A 24,036-nucleotide genomic window follows, 5' to 3' on the forward strand; every position below is an offset into this window, starting at 1 on the left:
TGTATTTATAATTGTTCTAATCTTCTTGTCTAATTTTCTATATTTCACTATAAGACATGTGCCTGAGTAATAAAGTTAACAACAATTGAAACCACTGCCTGGTTAAAAGCTAATAGGAAGTTCATTTTGTTTTTGTCCACAAGGTGGCTCTACTAGACAGTAAGACAAACAAAGAAAGATTTCACAATAAATCCAAGGGGATGGTTACAAATGATTTTTTAATCCATTTGTATATATTGTAATGGTGGTTTATATTTTCTAGACAAGCAGATAATGAAGTAACTATTTGTCAAGTTTACTCATTACATTACTGATCAAACATTGGACCTTCTATGTATTACAATATCTGAGCTATTCATAGTACAAACAAAGTTTATAGTGTGAGTGTTTAAAGAGTCCTAGATTATTCTCAGCTCTTTATAAAAGTCCAGACCAGACGTCCATTGGACGGACAAGGTAGACAGAAAGATCATTATAAATCCCATTTGTAGTTATGATAATGATGGTTTGTATTTTGCATTCTATTCATTCGAGCTTTTCATTACACACAAAAAAATATATTTTAAAGTGTGAGTTTAAATCCTAAATCCTAAATGATTTCTTGCTCTCTATAAAAGTCCGACCCAGACGTTCATTTGACGCTGGTGTATATAAATACATTCCTTTTTTGTCCACAAGATGGTGCTGCTGCTTAGGGTGCGTAGTTTTTATTCCTGCCAGAAGGGGGCGACATTTCCCGTCTTTTTTTAAATCCTTTCCCATTGCCCATTCCTAGATAGGACCTCCTTCCCAAAATGTAACACCAGCGTATGGAGAGTTCACAGAAGAGTGTGTGTATGATTTCCTGTGTGCTTGTTTGTGTGTAACGGCTTTTTGAAGGTGGGGGAAGCTGAGCTGTGTGTGTGTGTGTATGCAGTAACCCGCCGCCATGGTGCTGATGATCGAGCAGACAGATCGGACCTTCACTCCATTATCATCGCCTGAAGCAGTAAAAACCGGCAGGATCGAGAAGAAAGATCTCCGTATACAAACCAAGTAAGTCCGCTTGGTTGGTTGTTCTTCCACAACATGCAGGAGATATCTGTAGTAGACCTACACAGCTGGTCGACTGTGTTTTGGAAAGTTAATTGTGTAAAGGGAAACTTGGTGCATGGATTAGAGTTGAACTCACTTTAATACAGAAGCAGATGTTCTGGAAGGAACGCAACTGCTGGCCTGGAGTTGCTTTGCAGGAGTTTTTTTGTTTTGTTTAGTTTTTTTGTTTATTTGTTTATTGGTTGGTTAGTTTGTTTTCTCCAGGAACTGCCTGGAGATGTTTAACAGCCCAGTTATAATGTTTCTTCAATGTTCTAGCTTCTTCAAACAGTCGTAAAAGTCACCACGAAAGCTCGTCCATGGTGTCCTCTGTGTGCCATTTTGTTTCACTTGCAAATCCGAGTCTCTCGCTTAGTTTGCTTTACAACTTACGTTAACAAATCCACCTCTGCCTGTAATCACAAGACTGAGACGCGTTCTGAAGCCCAAAGCCTGAGATACAACTCATTTATTTATATAACGTGTTATATTAGACAACAAATCTATTATTTCCCTTCATCTCAGCTGTGTTTTGGGTTGTGTTTTGGTTTGTTCTTGTGTTTTGGGTTGTTGTGCTCTTGTTTTTTTTTTTGTTGTTGTTGATGTTTGCTCTGGATTCACTTGTACATCCAAAACTCCTGTTCTGTGTTTACTGCATCTGTGGATTCATTTGTTGCACGTTCACAGCACAGAACCTGAAAATGTTGAGGAGAAGCTGAAGAAAGGTGGAAAGTCAGCTTGCGACCTTCAGGTGTTTGTTGACACCGAGTCAGATGTGTCTGAGAGCAGGAGAAAGTCTCCTATTCTGAGGTGAGACAGCCATGTTTCCATACACACACACACACACACACACACACACATCCAAAAACAGCAGTGAATACCCCATTTAGGTTCTTAGTCGCTGTAACTATTAAGCTTTTATTCACATTCCTTGTAGGCGTTAATCAAAAAGTATATAAACTTATGCATTTTTACAAGTAGGATACATAATGCAGGATTAAGTACAAGAAACAGTGCATGTTAAATATACAAGATTATACAGAATAGTGTTTGATACTGACGAATAACAGCTCTTGGAGAAATGTATAGTAGCTGTATCAGTAGCTGTATCAGTAAAAAGAAAAGGTGCAGTCTGTAAAGAAGTAGGTACGTAAGTGTTTTGGGACTATAATTGCTTCACTCAGCGTTAAAAAAGTGCATGTAACACTGAGCCGAGCTCAACAACAGGTCGCATACTTGGGAGACGGATTACGTAAAAGTCCTGTGTTGGTGCTTTGTAACACTTTGCTGATACAGAACAGATTATCCAGATTATACATACATAATTTCTTCTTCATAATACAGTTAAATATTTATTTATTTTAGCTCAAGAGGGGGAAGAAATAAAGGCTGCAAGGACAATGGCTGATTGTAGCGTCTATATATTTAGATGAATCGTCTCTCTCATCCATTCCATATAATTATGTACAGCTATAAACAAAGAAGTCTTACTCAGGATATAGCTGTTTTTAAAAGGGATCAACTTCCAGTTGGCGCCGCACATATAAAATAGACAATTTTGTTAAATGAGATTTCATATTGTTAAATTTCTATGTAAATGAATGACGAGTAGCTGTGAGGTAGACCAGTGACACATTAGCAAATCGGAAAAAAATTGTGGTTCAGGTTACAGTCGGGACAATATGTGAGATCTTGTATTGATAAATTGCTACGTAAATAAATGACAAGGAGCTGTAACAATAAGTATACCAGTGACACATTAGCAAATCGGAACACTGTGTTTAATGCTTCAGTACGGACGATATGTTCAAAGAACACCCTATACTGTGTACGTGGTGAATAATCTCATGTATTGGCAGCATCAGTAAGCTAATTCTGTTAGCATGTCATTATTTTGTGCAGTTTTGCAATGTTGGTTATTCACAAATGAGTGCAACTAATATAATTGGCTGACTTGATATGTGATTATGTAATGCCATTATAGCACTTTCCAAGCTTAGAAGGAAAACAATAGTGAAAATAAAATAAACATGCAGAATACATCACAAAATAAAAAATAAAAAAAAGTTCACATAAAAGCAATCCTGAAAAAAGTAAGTTTTAAGAGCAGATTTTAAAAGACTAAAAGACTTGGGGGTGAGGTGCCATACCATGTAGGGCACCTTATAGGTCAGCATTAGACTTTTAAAATCTGGAGAAATATTCTCACCAGACCTGTTAGCTGAATTTTGGGCAACCTGTAATTTGTTTAATGTAGATTTCGAAATCTACGTTATACGTAAATAAAGTCTAAAACCATTTTTGTTTGTCTTCAAATAATTTCACCCTTTATACCTCCAATATACCTTTATATCAAAGATCATTTTCAATTATTTTTGATCATTTAAGCTTTAAATCTATTTTATAGCATATCCTGTGAGACAATTTGATTTACATATTTAAAATACTTGTGAAACACCATGTTTTTCTGGATGCATCGTGCATTTCTCATCTCATTCCATGTGATCTAATGTCTGTTTGCGTCAGTATTGTTGACAGACTTCACCACTGTGCAAACACACCATTATGGATCAGTGCACAAGCCTGTTTTGTTGTTTTGCAGACATCTGAGGAAGGTTTCCACGGATCCTGTCTGGCCATGGTCATTCCCTACAATTTTAGCTTTAATGAAGTCTTTAACCAGTCTGAATGTGTAAATGAAGTCTGAAAGGTTTTCAGTTATTTGGGTTCTGCTAAATGTCTCATAGTCTTGATACAGTTAGAAATATATTTCAGATGTATAAAAAATTATTGTGAGAAAAATCCCTTTTATTTAAACACTTTATGTATCTCAATATGTGTGAGACTTTGAGGCTCTTTTGTGGTTTTAGTACAAAAGATAAGGTGGTTTTATTATGTGAGGAAGGTAAGATGAGAACATTGGCCTAGAAAAGAAAAGTAGAGTGGACATTCTCATGTTATTAAATGTTGACAGTTAAGAAAAAAAAATTAAAAAAAAATAGAAGAAAAGTAATCTTTTTTCGTTTGGGAAAAGAAAACCAGACATGATTGCAAGTAATTTAATGGGTAAAAATAATTTGAATAAAATTGTAAGTAACAGGTTTGACATTTTTAATTTTATTTATCTTTATTAATTCATTGTAAGATGTTCTCTGAGTTTCTTGTGTAAATTTGCAGTCATTAGCCCATGTTGCACGATATTTTTATCTAAGATTCTAAACATGTTTAAAAGTCCCAGTGCTGAAATGATAATATGGTGTCATTACTACCATGTGACTCTTTGAAATGACTAGGCATGCTTATTGCGTAATTGTTTTTGTTTTCAGGTGCAATTGATCCCATTTTAAATGTAGACTTCAGATATTGCTGATCTTGTAAAACGTTGTAAAACAGAGAAAACTTTTAACTTTGTTCTGATTTTTGTTCTTCGTTTTAATTTCCTTTCTCCTCTGAAGGCTTAAACTGGCTGATCAACCCTTACTCACACTCAGTCCACCTGACTCCGAGCCAAAACTAGATAGAAAGAAAACCCAGTATAGTCAGGTATGTACCAAAACATGTACTCAACTGGTTAAGTGGGAAATTGATTGCTATAATAAATGCAAGAATAAATTTACAGGGACTTATATAACAGACACCATTCACAATCTATAGTCTATAGTTTAATAATACCCAGGTGTTTGTTATTTAACTTTTTAACAAAAAAAAGCAAGCAAAAAGAAACTTTTATATATATGTTACATTTATGTGGGGGTGTTTTTTGCCTTTTTTTCTAGTTCTCCAAAGCAAACGCTCAGTATCATAAGCTTTTCAAAGAACTAAGCAATGATGAGATCCTCAGACAGAGTAAGTCAATTTTCCGTTCAAAGTTTCATTCAATTCCTTTGACACTTTTGTTATCTCTGTCAGGGTATTTTACACTATTACAGATTTATCAGTACTGTGTTTGCTGAAAGCAATTTCTTTACTTTGTACTTCTATCTTATCTAAAAGCCTGTGCCTGTCTTTAGGTTATACTTGTGCTCTTCAGAAGGACATTCTTTATCAGGGAAGGCTTTTTGTCTCGGATAACTGGATTTGTTTCCATTCCAAAGTGTTTGGCAGAGACACCAAGGTACCTACCGAAATTACAAGTTGATACAGACGTGCCAGGCCTCACAGATAATTTAGTTAAGACGAAAGAGAAATGGTTCATTAACATAACAATTGTTCTGTTTTTTTGTTGTTGTTGCCACCATAGATTGCGATCCCTGTTCTCACTATCAACCATATAAAAAAGACAAAAACTGCCCTTTTGGTTCCAAATGCACTTGTTATCACAACTATATCTGAAAGGGTAAGTGATTCATTTGGAATCTGGAACTACAGTATTTTTAACATGTGGTAATAATCTTTGACATGATGTACTCACACTTTAATTGGTTCTTATTTAGCATCTATTTGTGTCGTTTCTGTCCCGGGATACTACATACAAGTTCTTGCTCTCAGTCTGCACTCATTTACTTGTAAGTGGATGTTTCTCTGCAATATAGCCAAGCCATGTTATGGCATTGTGTGTGCGATAAACTAAAACTCGACCCTTTTTCATTTTAGTTAGTGAATGCAGGAAGCACCCCCATCACATCATCAGAGAACAGCTTCAGAGGGGACTGCCCTCCATCACTTTCTCTGGTTAGTTTTGATTTGCCTGTGCCTTCTTTATTTCCATCTCAAAAGTAGGTTTGTCATGTGACCTAAAGAACAACCTCCATAGTGTGAAGTGACCATGGTGTTACTTTGTAAAGTGAGGAGTTTAGAGATTTATGAGCTTTGTAATGGATATAAATAGATAGTCTGCTTTTATGGTGCATACATGAACTGTGTGTGTGTGTGTGTGTGTGTGTGTGTGTGTGTGTGTGTGTGTGTGTGTGTGTGTGTGTGTGTGTGTGTGTGTGTGTGTGTGTGCTTACAGGACCTCTCAGCTGATTTTTCAGATCTTGATGGGGTAGTGCGTCAGAGAAGGCAGGAAATGATGGACACTAGCAGTTCAGGCTCCCAGACACCAGATTATGAAAAGAATGGTGTGTATCCCCAGTTCATGTGCATTTTATACACCTTCGTTTCAGAGCAGGCTACAGTGTAACAGGCTACTCTCATTGAGTGTGTTGACATGTATACAATAAGTTGATAATAAAAACAGAAAAGGAACAGTGAGTCTATCAGCCAATTTATTTTCCCACACACTTGTAAGGTGGTGAAGAACTTCATTATTTAAAGACAAAGTGCAGATAAAGGACATTTTTCATTTTCCTTAAATAAACATTACATATGTTTAGGGCTGCAACTAAAGAATATTTTGATAGTCAAGAAATCGGACGTTTATATATATATATATATATATATATATATATATATATATATATATATATATATATATATATATATATATATATATATATAATCGGATTAAAAATTTAATTTGTTTGAGATGTTTTGCCTAATTTAGATATTTTAAAGTGGCTGCTTGTTGATGAGTTGATGGGGGATCACTCATGTTGAGTTGTTTCTGTGTAAAAAAACAGCATTTGAGTATGCAAGGTTGTTTTCAATGATAATTGCAGATGGCAAGTTAACAAGCATGCTTAAAATATTCTAGATAAAATAGAATACAATATTTGACAATTTTTGTTGAGAAAAAAAATACAGACATTTTGTTTGATTGTCAACAAATAAGCCTCTACAATACATAATTATTTAGATATTGTGTAATAATTAAATAATAAATTATATATACAAACATGATGTTTCACCTTCATCTGTAACACCAGTGTGTTTTCTTTTCACGTGCTCGTGCAGCACTTTGGTACTCCCATCACACACAAGCTCGGCCTTGCATAACTTGCAGTTTATAGTGTTCTTTGTTGTGTTTATTATAAAATGCTCCCATGCCTCGGATAACTTTGGACGCTCACTTTTTCCTGCTGCCGGTTGACCCCGTACTGTCCGCCATTTCGCAAGCGTCTGTGTTATCTTGCCGTCACGCAAACCCGTAACTTGAGCAACCCAACTAATCGATAACACCATTCCTTCACAAATAATTTCATTACCGATTTTATCGATTAGTTGTTGCAGCCGTATGTATGTTAATGTTTTATATTGTTTGCTAGCAGTTGGAAGATAAATGCGTATCTTTCAGAATGCTTCAAAATTAAAAAATAAAATAAATAAAATAATCTGACAGGTGATATGATTTTAATCACTGATTAAAAACAATTAAGTTACTGCAGCAAATTGTCAAAAATATATATATGGAATATATAACCTAAAAACTCACTAGCGGGTTTGTGGATAACTTGATAATCGCAGTCCAAACAAACTTTTTACGTGGTACAGCAGGCAGTTAGATTAGATCTCTGTACATGTCAAACAGGTATGACTATTTCCGTTATGTTGATCTATGGAGGTTGACCCACCTATGATTAACTCACTGTTCAACAGCCATCAGCACAAAATGAAGGCGTGTGAATATAAGACTACAAAATATGAGCTATTAGATATTATTCTTTGGGGGCAGCCAATTGGGAATGTAGGAAACATTTTATAAGAATTATAATGATTTAACACATCACAGATGAAGGGTCAATCTCAACTATAAGGAATGGACACTTTTTGTCACCCAGATTAGGATGGCTTCTCTTCTGAGTCTGGTTTCGTCTCAAGGTTTTTTCCTCTTACCATCGTGGGGAGTTTTTCCTAGTCACTTTCACCGCTGGCTCGCTGATTAGGGATCAACGTATATGCACTAATTTATTAACTATAATTATTAACTTTAATAATGAAATAAGAGTATTTTTTTTTTTAGATTTGTAAACTATTTCATTCTGTAAATCTGCTTTGGGACAATGTCCATTATTAAAAGCTCTAATGATGAGCAGGATTATGAGCTCTGACCACTTTTGTTCACGTTTTATGATTAAAAAGATTGCCAGATCTGACAAAATCAATCCTGCATTATTTAAAAGTTAACCCCCTAAAACTATCCAGATATCAACTCTAAGAGATCTTTAATTCTGTTAAAATCAGGGTTAGGGTTGTTAAAATTTCTAGGGTTAGGGTAAGTAAAATTTTAGCCTTTTTGGTCGGTAAAATCATTACACCTTATTTAGGCTACGGCTTTTGGCTGAAAACCATGATCTTGTTGGAGGTTGTGTTTTGTCACAGGTGAGCGATTTAAATCAGGAGATATATTTTAATGTGCATTTAAGACTGAGTACTTCTGAAACAATCACTTGATTGCTAGTTAGTAAATAAATACCGTATATAAAAGACAAATATCCTGGGTGATCTGAAGAAACAATTGACTTTACCCGCATTGATTGTTTAATAATTATGCTTTATTTACCTTATATTGTATTCTCAAAAGTACATAATTGATGATGCCGGACCAACATCAGATGCAAATCCATTATTCACTTTATAAACCCTTTTTCCTTCTTGTCTCTAGACTTTCCCCCTATCACCGAGAACTTTCTGGACGTGATTAAGAGCGGAGAGATGGCAGTCCATGCTGACATTCACCTGCAGTCCACCAGCACAAAACAACACAGCGGTGTGTGAAGATCCTCTTGCTCTCTCTTGGTCACATTTTTTAAACAGATTTTATAGTATGTATGTAAAAAAAACATTAGTATTATGTTCAAACCCAACGCAATCTAGTTCTCCAAGCTCTCAAGCCTGATCAAGGTTAGGTCATGTTCGTAATGAAAATTTCGAAAATGTAGACACATCTAGATTTGACTTCTAGTGGCTGAGATATTTTTTTAGGTTGCATATGTGCCTGTGTAGAGTTTTTTGATATCTCATGAGCTAGTGGTTTACTGCTTATAGGATTAATAGGGATTTTTTTTATTGTAATTAAAAACTGACTGTGAGCTAAAATGTGGGAAGATTTTTTTTAAAAGTGTGTTTTCATTAATGCCTTTCTTTGTTGAAAGCATTGTCATTTTTTAAGCTTTTGTTGTTGTCAGTGGCACAGAGTTCAATTTTTTTAATAAACACATGACACATCATACTCTTTAACCTGTATAAATTTGCATATAGTCTATTGTGTATGTTAATATTTGCCTAGATGAGTTGTTCTACAGTGGAGTTGACAAGAGTCAAGGCTTGGTGTGTTACAAAGAAACAGCCAGAAGCCGTGCTTCCTGCTTGTGTCAGATACTGGAAAGTCCTTAAAAGATGCCACAATACTAATCTTTTTTTTTTTAAACACTTCTCATAAATGGAGAGGGTATATAGAATATTTAAACAAAAATGCTAATGTATAAGAATAAAGCACATTCATTTATACTTTGCTGTTATAGAAAATGAATCAACACCTTCTGTCTAGTTACCATTATGTTATGTCAAATAAACCACTGACAAGGAGATAATGGAAATTGGGATTTGGATAATATAAATATCATATAGTCATATGTTCAGTAGCAGTAATCGATTTCAGTGTAGACAAGTCATTAACTGATCCTATCTGCTAATATGCCAACGATTTTCTGATGTTTACAAGTCTAAGATTCAGACACTGGGTCATATTTATAGATCCTTTTATTATTTTAAAGAGCAATGCTGCAGAGATGCACTTCCTTTTAGGAAGTGTTTGGGAAATTAAATCACGAGAAACGTATTACTCAACGTACATGTATTCATCCACAGGACCGGTTAAGGCTGCTAATGATTCCAACCAGCAGGAGAAGTCTCTCTATCCACTGTCCCTAAACACTCTTCTACTCGTCTATCTATTCTTGTGAGTAATTGCGTTTGTGTTCCAGTTTACATAATTTTGACTGACCTGCTCGTCAGCTATTGCGTGTCAAAACAAGTTTTCCCTTTGTTTTATTTCCTTAATCATAACCGTTTGAGAATAATTGCTATTCGGTTTAACACGGGTGCCATGTCTCAACAGGGTGTGTGTTCTTGTTATGTCTTCGTGTTACATGGCTTTCAAGATTCTGGCACTCGAGCAGCGGCTGAATTCGCTGGGCTCATTGGGAGACTATTCACACGAGTAAGTAAGCTGTTAATTCTGGATGTGTCTCTGTGACCCTCCTCCCACACAACATCTAAGACTCGTTTCTCAGTGTAAATACTAAACACGACTGCCGGCAATTAGATGTGTTGAGTCTACAAGCTGGGCTACAAAGAAATCAGCCCCAGCCTGACTTCTTCACACAAACTTTGGTGGTGGTTCTTGTCTACAAAAAAGAAAAAAAATTAAAATCCACTTGATTTGTTAATATACCAGTCAGCCCTGGATGTGCATTATTTACACACTGTAGGTGTCACTTCGGACGAGCTAACACTCTGACAATGTAAGGAAAAGACCCAGCAAGCTGCGTCTAAATATACTTTTGTTTTCCATAACAGTGGTCCTGGTACGGGTACTTGTAATATAGCAGTGCTCTGGACTAGTCCCTGTACAAACTTCCTTCCATTGTTACAACCCCAGTTTGAAAAAAAAGGTTGTGTAAAACAATTGGACATAGAAATCAAATTAAATGTTAAAAGTTTGTACCATTAAATTGTTCAATTTTAAGGAAAATATAAGGTCATTTGGAATTTTAATGGCTGCAACATATCTAAAATAAAACTGGACAGGACAACAAAAATCTGAAAAGGTAAATGTTAGTAAAAAAGAAACAGCTTGAGGAACTTTCTGCAACTAATTAGGTTAATAGGGAACATGTCAGTAACAACAATATCTATCAAAATAAAAATTATATTCTATAAACAGAATATCTTATAGAGTCTCTCAGAAGTAAAGATGGAAAGATGTTCATCAATCTGCGAAAAATTTTTTTAAAGGAACAATTTTCAGAATAGCGTTCCTCAACCAAAAATTGTGAAGACTTTGAATATTACATCATCTGTAGTACATAAAATCATCAAAAGATCCTGAGAATTTGGAGAAATCTCTGTGTAAGGGAGCAAAAATCATTATTGGATGCTTGTAATCTTTAGGCCCCAAGACGGCACTTCATTTAAAAGGGGCATGATTCTGGAAATGACTGCATTTGCTTAGAAAAATCTCCAGAAATCACTAAAACATTGGGTGAAAAATATGACAAAGAAGACCCAGGACTGTTGAACAGCTAGAATCCTGTATCAGACACGAATGGGAAAATATTTCTTTTCCAGAACAACAGCAGAAACAGTTTTAGCTCAGGTTTTATCCAGAGTGGATATATACATGTGTATATACATATAAATTGATGTTGTAGCTCCAAATGCATATTACTTTCGAATAACTTAAAAACATTTTTCTCACACAGGAATGCACTTTTTCATCGATCTCAAGCAGCCAGTGCAGAGATCTATGGCGAGCTGTCCACAAACCTGTTCAAGTTAGAAAAAGTGAGTGAACTGTTTGGCTTAACTGTGGAGTTGCATAACAGTAAGGTTGAGTTTCCTACTAAATCATTAATAGACTGATTCTCTGTTCAACAGCAACGGTAGGCTGAACCTGTTTATTTTCTTTTGTATTTAACAATCTTGCTTTGGAAAGTTGTGGGGTTTCACATACCAATTGTCATTGGCAGAGGTGTATTTGTCAGGAAGTGTTTCTTCCTTGTCAGATACATATTTGTTTATAACTAGTGAAAAATAAAAACAAAACAAGCGAATATTGTTACGTATAAGAGACATTTGCACGTGTATATGTCTCGTGTAGAATTTTTGCTGTAGTTATTTCTAGCACAAAGTGACAGTTAAAAAAAATGTGAAATAACGTACATTTTTTTAAGCTCATTATGCAGGAATTAGCATGTGCTGTGTTACCACCCTGAAGGTGATTTCATTTCCTGTAACAACATTTTTTGAAGTGTTTTATTTGCAATTTATGGCCCAGAGTTTGTCAGCTGTTGCACACAGTCGTAAGGAATGTCTTTGTATGCTACAGCATTCCTTAGTATCACTGAAGGGAAAAATTCTGGGATGAACTGGAACACTGACAGAACTTCGGCCTTTTCCTCCGACATCATTACTGTCTCATCTCACTAATACTTATGTGACTGAATATCCAACCCATCTCCATAGCCAAACTTCTGTGGAAATTATAAAAGCAAATGTGTAAGTAAAACTGGAATGGGCTGTTCAAAAGCATACGTGGGTGTGATTGCCATTCAGGGCACTTATCTTTTTGTGCATCCACCCTCACCATAGAAAAGAGTGCAAGTGAGTTGCTACTATTGAAACCCTAAAGATAAAACCTGTGAATTAATTTTTTTTTCCCCCAATTAAAAAATCTAACTTCTGAACAATCAGATTTCAACATTGTTGCATTTAACGATTTTTTCCCCTTTTGTTTCTCATTTACGTCTGCACTGTTCTTTGATGCACAGATTCAAAAGAACCTACGGAAGCTGCTTGAAGGGAGCTGAGTGTCCTGACAGAAGCTGCATCTTTGATAGAAACACTTCAAAGACTCGATGAACAAGAGGAAACTGTGCAATAGTTACACCACACATCCTTTCACTCTTCTCAGGAGTGCACACAATGTTTTTTTTTTTACCTGAATCATAGCAAGGCATTTCATCCGAGAGGGAGAAAAAAGCTTTATATTTTAGTACTGTAGAATCGACAAGCTTCAAGCTAGTGAGAATAAATGAGTCCCAAGGACTCAGGTTTTGTATGTTTTAGCATTTCAGAAATAAAAAAAATTACCATTGTGGCGATTTGTTACAATTTAGAATTGTCAATAAAATATTTATAGTTTTTGTGTCAGTGTATATATTGGGTGTTTACTTCATTTTTCTTTTGGAAAATTGAAAGCAGATTTTATATACACACACACACACACACACACACACACACACACACACACAAGTTGAGCAGCAATACCGCAAGCTAACACGTGTTTTCTGAGCACTAAACGATCTGCCACTAGTGCTACGTCACTACGCTGAACACACACTTTCATTTACATGAGCTTCCGACACACCTACCATTGTAAGGGGAGACAATAGTGCATTTCTCTTCACTAAGTAAATATATTTCACTACAGCTGTAGCCTGTTTATTATTATGTGCAACAAAATATGGCTTTACATTAAGTTTATCAGTTCGTATGAAGCCAGTTTTTACAGAGGCTGTTCACAACAGGAACCCCTTATAAGAATTCTAAATATAATGTATTCAAGTCTAATCTATACAAATGATAGGAATCTTATTTAGATGTGTACAAATAAGGTTATGGCATGAAGAATTTCTGAAAAATTTACTTTATATTGGTCTGTTACATTTCTAAAAAGTAAATCAATCATCTACAGCCAGACCTAAAAATGCTCATGTTGTTTGTTTTTTTTGTTTTTTTTTTTTGTGCAGAGTAGGTACTTGCTAATAAAATGAAATATAAAGCACAACTTTCAAATGAAATACTACCTTATTCAAATAAAGGTCTGCTTTGTAGCCATGAACAAATGGTTCAGCAGAAGAAGAATAAAAAAAAGTCACCATCAAGTCCAGATGGAAAAATATTTAACGGAAACGGGATTTCCATTTCATCAAACCCACTGCGCCAGCTAATGGTCCACCATTGGGTAAGTGGGTAGTGCTACTCAACCAGAGGGATGTTAGCCTAACACTGCTGACTGACTCGTGCCTTTTGGTCACACTTTTCTATGCAGCATTAATTATTTCGTAACAATGTCACCCTCTACTGGAATACCGTGTCATTACATGATGTGCAAATTGTGCCCCTGAGCAGCAGTTATTTCTGCTCCAGATTATTAGTACTGAGCATGCAAAGTATTTACACCAAACATTTCTTATAGAAATGCCTTATTGGAAAAGTAACTAAAAACAGCAAACGTTTCTAAGAATGAGGCTTTGCATTTAATTTAAGTGTAAATCCGCAGTGGAGACGTTCATACAAAACACAAAGTTCAGTGACGTATGGCATTTGGCAGTTGTCCTTCGTACAGTAATCTTAAAATAAAATAAACACGATTAAAAACCATTCAAAAATAAAGGGATGATTTATTTGTACAAAGCACCTCAAGGTTGCATTGACAAAAAAAGAGCAGTAAAACAAGACACCTCTACTACTACAAAACCATCAAGTGCTTTTTAAACCTCCTTAAACTAAACACTGAAACTGGGTATTTCCAAAATAACACCATTTTCATTTCCAAATCTACACTGCGAACAAATAAATCTAACCATTAATACAATCTAACTGGACTGACTGCTCATGCGGGTTTACATTTGATAATTTGGATTCAAACCTGCATTTATTGGAAAGGCTGAAAAAAAGTGTTTTCTTTCTTTTTTTTTTTTTAAGGTCATTTAGTTACCATTCACTCAAACTTGATTCCTTGTGCCAACGGGAGTTCCTTGCTGTAGTTGATGGTGCTGTATGACAAAAAAAAAAAAAAGATCATGTTAGAAATATTCTTTGTTATGCACATGTAGGCAGGGTCATGATACAGATACAGGACAAGGGCTGCACTTATTAATGTCCCAATAAACATTAGAATAACACTAATGGCATGGTTGTTGGTGCTTTATGAGCTAGTTTAAGAAACTGCTGATGTTTTAGATCTTTTCGAATGCAAGTCTCCAGACATAAATGGAGTTGGGATAGAAATATAATAGTTGCGAGATCTAGAAGAGCTGGTTAAAGCTGACAGGAAGTAAACCAAGACAACCATACAACCATAGTGAGCAGGAAAGCATTTCAGAACCAACACCACATTGATCAGCCCGTCTCCACTGAGTAAACATTGCTGGGAAATGCATGTATATAAAAGTCATGGGTTGCAAATGAAGCAAACACTTCCATATATGTGACGTTTATGCACCCAGGCATTGGAAATTGTAGAAACAGTTTTCATTATAGTAGCACTAGAGGGTCCAAAAATCCAATTGAAGAAAATCTTGTATTTTTCTGTGCTCTTACCATGTGGACCTCCTCATATACTGCTTCCAGGAGTCGCTGCCTGACTCACGTCCACCTCCAGTGTGCTTTTCTCCTCCTGTTTCAACAAAAATCACACACTTACAAGCCGTTCCTCACAGCAGCCTCTGTTCGTATTATGAAAAGAAACCTGTACCCACCGAAGGCCCCTCCAATTTCAGCGCCACTCGTTGGAATGTTGACATTCACAATGCCACAGTCTGAGCCTTTAGGTCTGAGGGAAACAAAATCCAATCTCAGTCATGAGCTTTACAAACATTAAACATTGCATATATACACACACCAATCAGGCATAACATTATGAGCGGTATAGCACCTGTTAGTGGGTGGAGTACATTAGGCAGCAAATGAACATTTTGTCCTCAAAGTTGAGGTGTTAAAAGCAGGAAAAATGGGCAAGCTTAAGGATTTAAGCAAGTTTTACAAGGGCCAAATTGTGATGGCTAGACGACTGGGTCAGAGCATCTCCAAAACGTCTGCAGTTGTCAGTATCTTTCAAAAGCACTCCAAGGAAGGAACAGATGTGATCCGGCGACACGGTCGCAGGCGGCCGAGGCAAAAAAACTGTGATCCGATCCGATCCAACAGGCGAGCTCCTGTAGCTTAAATTGCTGAAGAAGTTAATGCTGTCAATGCTCAACAGGTCAGAACTGTTTTGGCAGCAAAAGGGGAACCAACGCAATACTAGGCAGGTGGTCATAATGTTATGTCTGATCAGTGGCCGGAATTGATTGGTGTATTTATACAAATCACACCTACCCTAGCCAACGGAAAACTCTTCCCATGTCTTTCGTGAAGATGCTGCTAGAGAGACCCTGCTTAACTTCGTTATTCCAGGCAAATGCCTCCTCTTCCGTCTAAAGGCAAAATAAGAAAAGAGACTCTCAAACAGATCTAAAACCTGAAAACCAGAAGCCTATAGAGAAAGGAGTTAGGAAAAAAAAAAACCCTACCTTGAATTTGATCACATAGAGAATGGGCACAAAGGTCTCGGTCTGAACGATAGGGGCGTCATGTGGCAGACCGGTAATGATCGTAGGCTCCACATAGTTACCAGGGCGATCCATGACCTGACCAGCAAATTGAAATCAGTTCTGCAGTAGATGTGCTGAAGCTACCAAAAGAATGCTTTCTAAACCATGTATGAGACACAATTACAAGGGCAACGTTACCTTTCCGCCACAAACCAGAGTGCCACCCTGCTGCTTGGCCTGCTCTATGGCTGCCAGGTACTGGTCCACAGCTTGCTTGGTGTGCAGGGGGCCATACAGAGTGCTCGCTGTTGACAAACACACAAAAATACATTCACAATGCTAGATGTTTTTTTGCATGATTATTCACAATTTGTAAATAACTAAGTTCTGGCTTTTTTTTCTCTTTCTTCTTCAACTTAATAGGGCAGTGTGTCCTTTTCAGAGCACTGAATTAATCTGAATAATGATGTTTACACTGAGAGGCTTTTGGCTTCACCTCAAATGACCCCACCCTCTCTGCTAAAACAATGCATGGCTTAGAAGGTGTCATTAAACCCAATTGGCTGATTTCCAAGATGCTACCCATGCTGCACTGCAACTGCATATGAATTACTGGTAAGTTCTATTACTTATTGCAAGTCAAGAAATAGTTTGTAGATTACACATTTAAAGTGCTCCAGTTTTTTTTTTGCACTTAGCATTAAAAATCACTAGCAGAATGAGCGACTGAGCCTGAAATAACTTACGGTCCCAGGGGTCACCGATGCGAACTTGCTTGTAGGCTTTGCTTAACCTCCCAACGACCTCATCATGAACACTCTCATGAAGCATCTAGTGAGCACAGTGAGGGGGGTTACAAACTGCAGATTACCAGCAACCAATACATAAATCATTAGATTAGAAAACAACAAACTTTTTTTTTTTTTTTTGCAGGAAGCTTTAGTTATACTTTATCCTTCACTGTTTTTTCATATCAGTCATGCCTTTTATTTGAAATGTGTCTTGCATTAAGTCAGGCTTACAGTACTCAGTTTAATATAGAGAAGGAGCAGCTACAGGTTTTCATTTCAACCAACCAGGAGCCACATCTTACTGCAATTACATTTTTATTGTATTTAAATAGCAGTTTCTGCAAGAAATAATGTAATAAAGCTGTAATCTGGATGTATATTTAGATCTGCAAATCAGAGACCAATGTGTGGCAAAGAACTGAGACAACATGAGGAAATGAACTTTAAACAGAATCACAATCAAAAGAAAAAACATATTCTTCAAGGTGACACAAGATTGTGAATCATTACTCTTCTATTGTATACTATAACATAAGGCAGTCCGATAAGCACTAAAATGCACTTAGTATAAGCATATTGGGAAGATGAATTTAAAAAAAAAGTTTAACATTTAAAATGTTTATCAGTCAGATGCTACTCACCAGTCTCCTAGTAGTGGTACAGCGCTGACCTGCAGTTCCCACAGATGCAAACAGGGCTGAAGGCACTACCAGGTTGAGGTCAGCATCCTCAAACACTAACAAGAAAAACAAGTGTTTTACTCCTTCGATCATCTACACAGGAAGAGAGCTGCATGCAAACCTGTTGAAGAGTATCTTACCAATGATGGCATTGTTCCCTCCGAGCTCTAGCAATTGTCGACCTAGCCAAAAAGAAATATCAAATATATTCGACTTTAACAGCTGTGCAAATACTACAATAGCATGTAATTTCATGTAGGCTGCAGTGAATTTCAAAATCAAAGTGAAACAGTGCTCACCGAACCTCTCCTGCACCATCAGAGCCACCTGTTTGCCAACATGAGTGCTGCCAGTGAAAGACACGAGGTCGACCCGCTCGTCTTTAGCGAGGGCCGTGCTGCAACAAGAACACAACATTTTAATTGTTTGCATGAAAGAGCATCAGGAGCATCAAGAATACAAGCCACTTAGAGAACTGACATGGATATGTAGAACTGAGGGACCCCAAAGTGGCAAATGTGGATGAAATTTGTTTCATCATGTGATCAAGTCATCACTACCACCGTCCACAAACATTTGGCTCTGTAGCAAAGTTCATATAGTTTTGAGAAAATACTATCACACTTATATGTGCTCTTCTAACATACCATTCAAGATCTAGAACCTAATATGTTTTTGTGTCATGCTTGAGAGTCACTGCGATGGAGAGGAGGAGCGTTTTACCAGTAGGTAATGCATGATTACCCTCACCTGTGTCTGATTACTAAAATGGACAGAGGCTCATATTTGGTGGCACATGCACATGTATGCAAACACACAAAAGCTGTGGGCTGTTGACATGCCATGAACTCTGCTAAAATCCTCTCTGCCCATCAAATCTGCCTACCAAAGAGAGGCGATAGCTCAGTGGTTAAGACAGTGATTATAATTTGAAACAGAAGGTCATAAGTTCAAATCTGAGCTCTATCAAGCTGCCACTGCTGGGCCCTCGAGCAAGGCGCTTACCCATAACCTGTTGCAAGTTGCTCTGGATAAGAACAGCTGTAAAGTCCATTGTCTGGGGATGATGTAGCTCAGTGGATGTTAAACTTCTGGTAAGAAGGTCATGACTTTAAATCCCACCACAACTAACCTGCTACCCTTTACCCTCAACTGCTCAGTTGTATAAAAATGATATGATTGTAAGTCACTTTGGATAAGAGCGTCTGCCAAATGCCGTAGCTGTACATCTTCCTCAAAACACATTCACATCTGGTTCTACACTGAGCTCAAATGCCACCATGAAAACACCATGGTCCAGTTATAACTGATTATGACAGTCAAAATAAACTGAGAAAGGCCCTGAAACTAGCAGGATATCTGGTTGCTCATCAATATAAACAATCGTTATTGTGCTTTACACAAATAATAATCCTGATTTAAAAACAATGAACCATGAAAGCTACACAAAAAAACCCCAAAAAAACACACTGTCTGATGTAATCAAGGTCTAATATAATGTAATTATATTGTATTTATATATTGATTACATCAGACAGTGTTTTTTGTTTTTTTTTTTAGCTTTAACACATTGTTTTGCCAAAATTGTACACAGTTACTGTTCTGTTTTGATGTGCTCCTGTTTTCATGAACAAAAATGTGTTCTTGTGTATTGATAACATTATAATGTAATCAATAATTGTGATCTTACCCAATGTCAGCACCACCACATGTCATTGAGCAGATAGCACCAGGAAGGTTATTCTGTTCCAACACCTCAGCTACAATTCTGAACGAACACACACACACACACACACACACACACACACACACACAAAATAATCATATTGAGACAAATCCTGACTGTCTTTTAAGACAGTTTAGTGCAACTCTTGACTCACTTAGTTACTGCTACACTGGTCAGAGGTGTGGTTGGAGCTCCTTTCCTATCAAGAAAAAAAAAAAAGCACAATTAACAGCAAAGAGTGAGACTTTGATCACAGTTTCTCTCCTTTACTCATAAATCTTAATACTACAAATCTAGCTCTCGGTTGTAGTCTCACGTCTCACCAGAGGCAGACGTTCCCACAGATCAAAGCAATAGCATTGTTCCAACCGTACACCGCAACAGGAAAGTTAAAAGCTGTGATGATGCCCACTAAACCAACAGGGTTCCACTGCTCAATCAGGGCATGGCCTGGTCCTGAAAACACAATACAAAAGAGCTATTCAGAGATCCTCTCTGCCAACATGTGCCAATCCTGATTCCAGTAGTGCTGCCAAATGTGGAACGGTTCTGTGCTTTTCCAGAAAAGGCCCCATTCTTGGTGCACAAATTCAGACTGGTTGCAGTACAAAAGTGTTTCTAGTGTGAGAAATTAATGTCATCAGGACAAAAAAAATTTGAGCAGATTAAGTGGATGCAGAATATCAATCCAATCCTGCACATTTCCACAAACTCGTGTAAAAAATACAAAATAAACTCTAATAAGAACATCTCATGCAACATCTCAGAGCTCTGGCCATATATTATTATTATTATTATTATTAATAAATGTTCCTAATCAAAGCAAAAAAGCACCTTTACTTCCTGTCAGTGGAAACGGTGTACGAGTGATCTATTGACTTAACAGTAGATAGATATTGCGGTAAACTTATACCAAAAGTCTTTAATCTTTCACTTTTGACTCTCGACCGTACAGGACACAGAAAAACTGGTTGACCTAAAAAATAAATGATTTAAACCACCACTGATGTGACGTACTTTCAGAGGGCAGAACTGGACCACCAATCATACGGGAGAGTCCGACTGCATAGTCGCACACGTCGACATACTCCTGCACCTCACCGACCCCCTCCACGTAGATCTTCCCCATCTCCAGGGACACCTGAAAATACACAGACATATATTACACAGCAATCCATAAACGTGCTTTGAATCTGAAAGGTCATCATTCTGAACACGGAGCTTTTTTTACACTTCAGACGTACCAAGCTGCCGAGAACTTTGATCTTCTTTCTGAGGGCATCTCCAATCTGTCTTACAATCTCCCCTCTTTTTGGAGCAGGGATCTGTAAAATACAGGGAGAAAAATTATATTAGCGAACATCTTTTGGCTGCTTCTGTATGTGGCTCATCCGTCTTCATACTACTGTCCTCTACAGCTGCCTCTTTCAAACTAATTACTGTACCTGCATGTCTTCCCTCACCACATCCATAAACCTCCTTCTTGGCCTTCCTCTTTTCCTCCTTCCTGGTGGCTCCATCCTCAACATTCTCCTACTAATATACCCCATGTCCCTCCTCTGCACATGTCCAAACCATCTTAATCAGGCCTCTCTCTCACTTTTGCCCCATTTGCAGATACCCTTCTTTCACAAATCACTCCTGCTATCACTCTTCTCCACCCACTCCACCCTGCCTGCACTCTTTTCTTCACTTCTCTAACACACTCTCCATTACTTTACACTGTTGACCCCAGGTACCTGAACCCCTCCACCTCTTCTCCCTGCAACCGCACCACTCCACTGTCCTCCCTCTCATTCACACACATGTACTCTGTCTTACTCCTACTGACTTTCGTTCCCCTTCTCTCCAGCACGTATCTCCACCTCTCCAGGCTCTTCTCAACCTGCTCCCTACTCTCACCACTAATCACAATATCATCCGCAAACATCATAGTCCACGAAGACTCCTGTCTGACCGGGTTCATCAACCTTTTCATCACCACTGCAAACAGGAAAGGGCTCAGAGCCGATCCTTGATTAAATCCCACCTCCACCTTTACATGTCCTGCACCACCCTTACATACTTCTCTGCCACAGCAGACTTCCTCATAAAATACCACAAAAAAACAACAACAAACAGTTTAAAAAAAAATGTCACATTCCCCTCATAGTAGCATAATGTGGTCCAACATGAAGTTATTGTTATATAGATTATTCAATTACATGCTCTTTTATTTAATCTGTGTTATGTTTTATAAAGCTTAGATTATCTGCAGGATCCATCAAACAAGCCCAAACCCTTTTAAATAAACTGGTGCATTAGAATGAGTGCATTGCTATAAACTATCAGAGCTGCTTTTGTGAAAAACTAATCAAAACATTTCTAAGCAACAAAATCTAAGAATTCAACAGTGCTGTGATGAAAGTGTATTTATACTATCGATGCCATTTATACAACACAATATAATAAATCTCAGTGCCTTGACTTTATCAGTACTTACATCTGCCCAAACTTTCCACGCCTCTCGGGCCTTCTTTACTGTCTCCTCATATTCAGCCACTGTAGCCTTAGTGAAAAAGAGAAACATAATTTATAAATAAATGTATCACCTTATTATAAAGCCTAAGACACACACACATATGGAGCCCTTTTTCAAATTATAAAATACAATATTTATACACGGTATTAAACAGGTGGTCATAATGTTATGCCTGATCAATGGCCATAAAGTTATGCCTGATCGGTGTAAATGCTAATTGAATTGTTTCAGAAAAAGGCAGATCTTCATCCAATGTGTGAAGATCTATACTGCATATATTTGACTCAATTATCACCCATGTTTACTGGAGTTCTGACACTGATACCTTTATCTCTCTAGGAACAAGTATGGAACCACGGTAATGTATACAAAAGTTACCTGCCGGACTCTGGCGATGGGCTCATTGTTGGCAGGACAGTATGAAGTGACCACCTAAAAGCATAACACGTAAAAATTACTTTCTCTGAAATAACACCGTACCAAAATGAACATACTCCAACTGAAAGAATATACAATAAGATATATTGTGATCATGGTTTGTCAATACACCAATGCTAATTTTGTATTTCATTAAATAAATAAATAAATAAATAAATAAATAAATAAATAAATAAATAAATAAATAAATAAATAAAATAAAATAAAATGATCTTGTAAACCTAAGACACAATGAAACATTTTGTGAGGTCTCACATTGCAACATTTAGCGATGGATCCTAGCCAATGTTGCAATAATGATTAACAAATGATTTATTGTGTAATCCTACTGAAAAGCTTTCTTCAATTAGTTTATATATAACCAATTTATCTCGGTAAAGCTGCTTTGGGACACTGTTGGATATAAACAATTGCGCGTTATGTCACTGTAAACCGGATGGAAGCAACAAGATGGAAACTAATACTCTTCTAGCTAGCTTTAAATTTGTAATAGAATATTTTCCATTCACTAATACCATTATATCATGTTTACTTGTTTCAGCATTAACTAACATGCCTCCCCAAGTCAGGTGTTCTCGAAGTAGACATGTGGCTAAAAGAGGGTTTAGAAGGAATTACAAGTGCACTGATGTGCATAATAAAACTGTCTAAAACACACCTATTTGATTAATCCATGATGCTCATAAATTCAGGCACATGCATTGTTTGGAACTGATCACATTAATTAATAGTTCTCCCCATTTACAGAAAAAGGTTTGGTCTGAAATTATGGTGTCCTTCTCAGGTCAGGTTTGGGGATGAACAGTTCAGGAAAGGAAAAAAAAAATCTCCAGCTCTAATAAGTAACTGACATATTGCAAAATACACTTAAAATTACATCCTTATCTGCAAAAAAAGATTGAAAGGCAGTGAAATGCACTACTTTATCCATGCATTCATGCATATGAACATCTGAATCAATGAATTGTTGACTACAGCTGTTTACATTTTGGACCAGTGCATGCATGCATCTTAGACTGATTATGCAACAGTATCTCCTGAGATCTTATCATTTATTAATCCCAGATTAAATTAGGATTAAAATCTCACTGAAACTTTTGTTTTGCTGCGTGGTCATTTACAAAAACACATGGTGTCCAGAGTGCTGTTTCTCCAAATGCACGTTCCTTGTACAGTATATATAAAATAAATAATGAATGACAGGCCTGACTGGGCCTCTGTTCGGGTTAAAGGCGCTTGATTTTGCAGCCTCGAATAACTTTAGCAGCTGTCACCTGCTCTGATCTCCCAGTCTTACCTCTCCTTTACCTCCCCACGTCCCGTTATAAACACCATCGTTCTCTTCGCCCAAGCCTAGTTCTTTTAGCCAAGAATACTTCGGCTGATTGATTAGAAGCGAAGACATGGATGCAGTCTGTCTTATCTTCAGGGAGCAAAGTTTCCTTCGAAGCACAAATTGACGGAGAGCAGCAAAGGCCAGCGTGCGCTGCATGGCTGAAGCAATTCGACACCAACGCGCATGCGTGCACCAAAAACCAAGACGTCGACGACCGCGTGACTTATCGCGGGGTTGCCAGATATGTGATCTCGAATCAAAATAATTGATATGTAATCGGAAAAATTCATGCGAAAGGGGAAAATTACCTGTTTTATATTACTGTTTCATTAACCCTATATTTATATATTTATTTTATAAAATACCATATAGATACAAAAAGATCTCCTAATCGTGTGTTCAAGATGGTGCCGCGAATGTATGTACTTTTGAGAGTCACTAACAGCTGGAACCAAATTCCATGTGTGTGTGTGTGTGTGTGTGTGTGTGTGTGTGTGTGTGTGTGTCAACACACTTTGCCAATAAATATGATTCTGATTCTATTGCAAG

At 37.1% G+C, this 24,036-nt stretch overlaps 2 protein-coding genes across 2 annotated transcripts; one reads left to right on the forward strand and one right to left on the reverse strand.

Annotated features, from left to right (window-relative positions):
* Nucleotides 1-760: 760 nt before the first annotated feature.
* On the forward strand, nt 761-12,828 carry LOC310740919 (GRAM domain-containing protein 2B-like). The gene is made up of 14 exons (XM_083568128.1): nt 761-1,035; nt 1,762-1,884; nt 4,530-4,617; nt 4,851-4,920; nt 5,085-5,188; nt 5,315-5,410; nt 5,508-5,579; nt 5,668-5,745; nt 6,026-6,134; nt 8,558-8,662; nt 9,763-9,853; nt 10,013-10,114; nt 11,379-11,460; nt 12,447-12,828. Exons 1-14 carry the CDS (start codon nt 929-931, stop codon nt 12,483-12,485), a joined length of 1,266 nt encoding a protein of 421 aa, XP_083424254.1. The 5' UTR covers nt 761-928; the 3' UTR covers nt 12,486-12,828.
* A 1,233-nt stretch (nt 12,829-14,061) lies between these two features.
* Nucleotides 14,062-23,729, reverse strand: aldh7a1 (aldehyde dehydrogenase 7 family, member A1). Its single transcript, XM_083568123.1, has 18 exons — nt 23,449-23,729; nt 22,092-22,145; nt 21,675-21,740; nt 20,437-20,517; nt 20,210-20,333; nt 19,516-19,648; nt 19,347-19,391; nt 19,157-19,234; nt 17,766-17,863; nt 17,607-17,648; nt 17,428-17,522; nt 16,742-16,826; nt 16,194-16,300; nt 15,975-16,091; nt 15,781-15,878; nt 15,162-15,235; nt 15,004-15,079; nt 14,062-14,456 (listed from the first exon to the last, which is right to left on the reverse strand). The coding sequence occupies exons 1-18, from the start codon at nt 23,641-23,643 to the stop codon at nt 14,402-14,404; spliced, it is 1,623 nt and encodes a 540-aa protein (XP_083424249.1). The 5' UTR covers nt 23,644-23,729; the 3' UTR covers nt 14,062-14,401.
* Nucleotides 23,730-24,036: the final 307 nt, after the last annotated feature.

The sequence above is a fragment of the Silurus aristotelis genome (genome assembly GCF_946808225.1).
Source record: "Silurus aristotelis genome assembly, chromosome: 18".
In the NCBI taxonomy this organism is placed as follows: Eukaryota; Metazoa; Chordata; class Actinopteri; order Siluriformes; family Siluridae; genus Silurus; species Silurus aristotelis.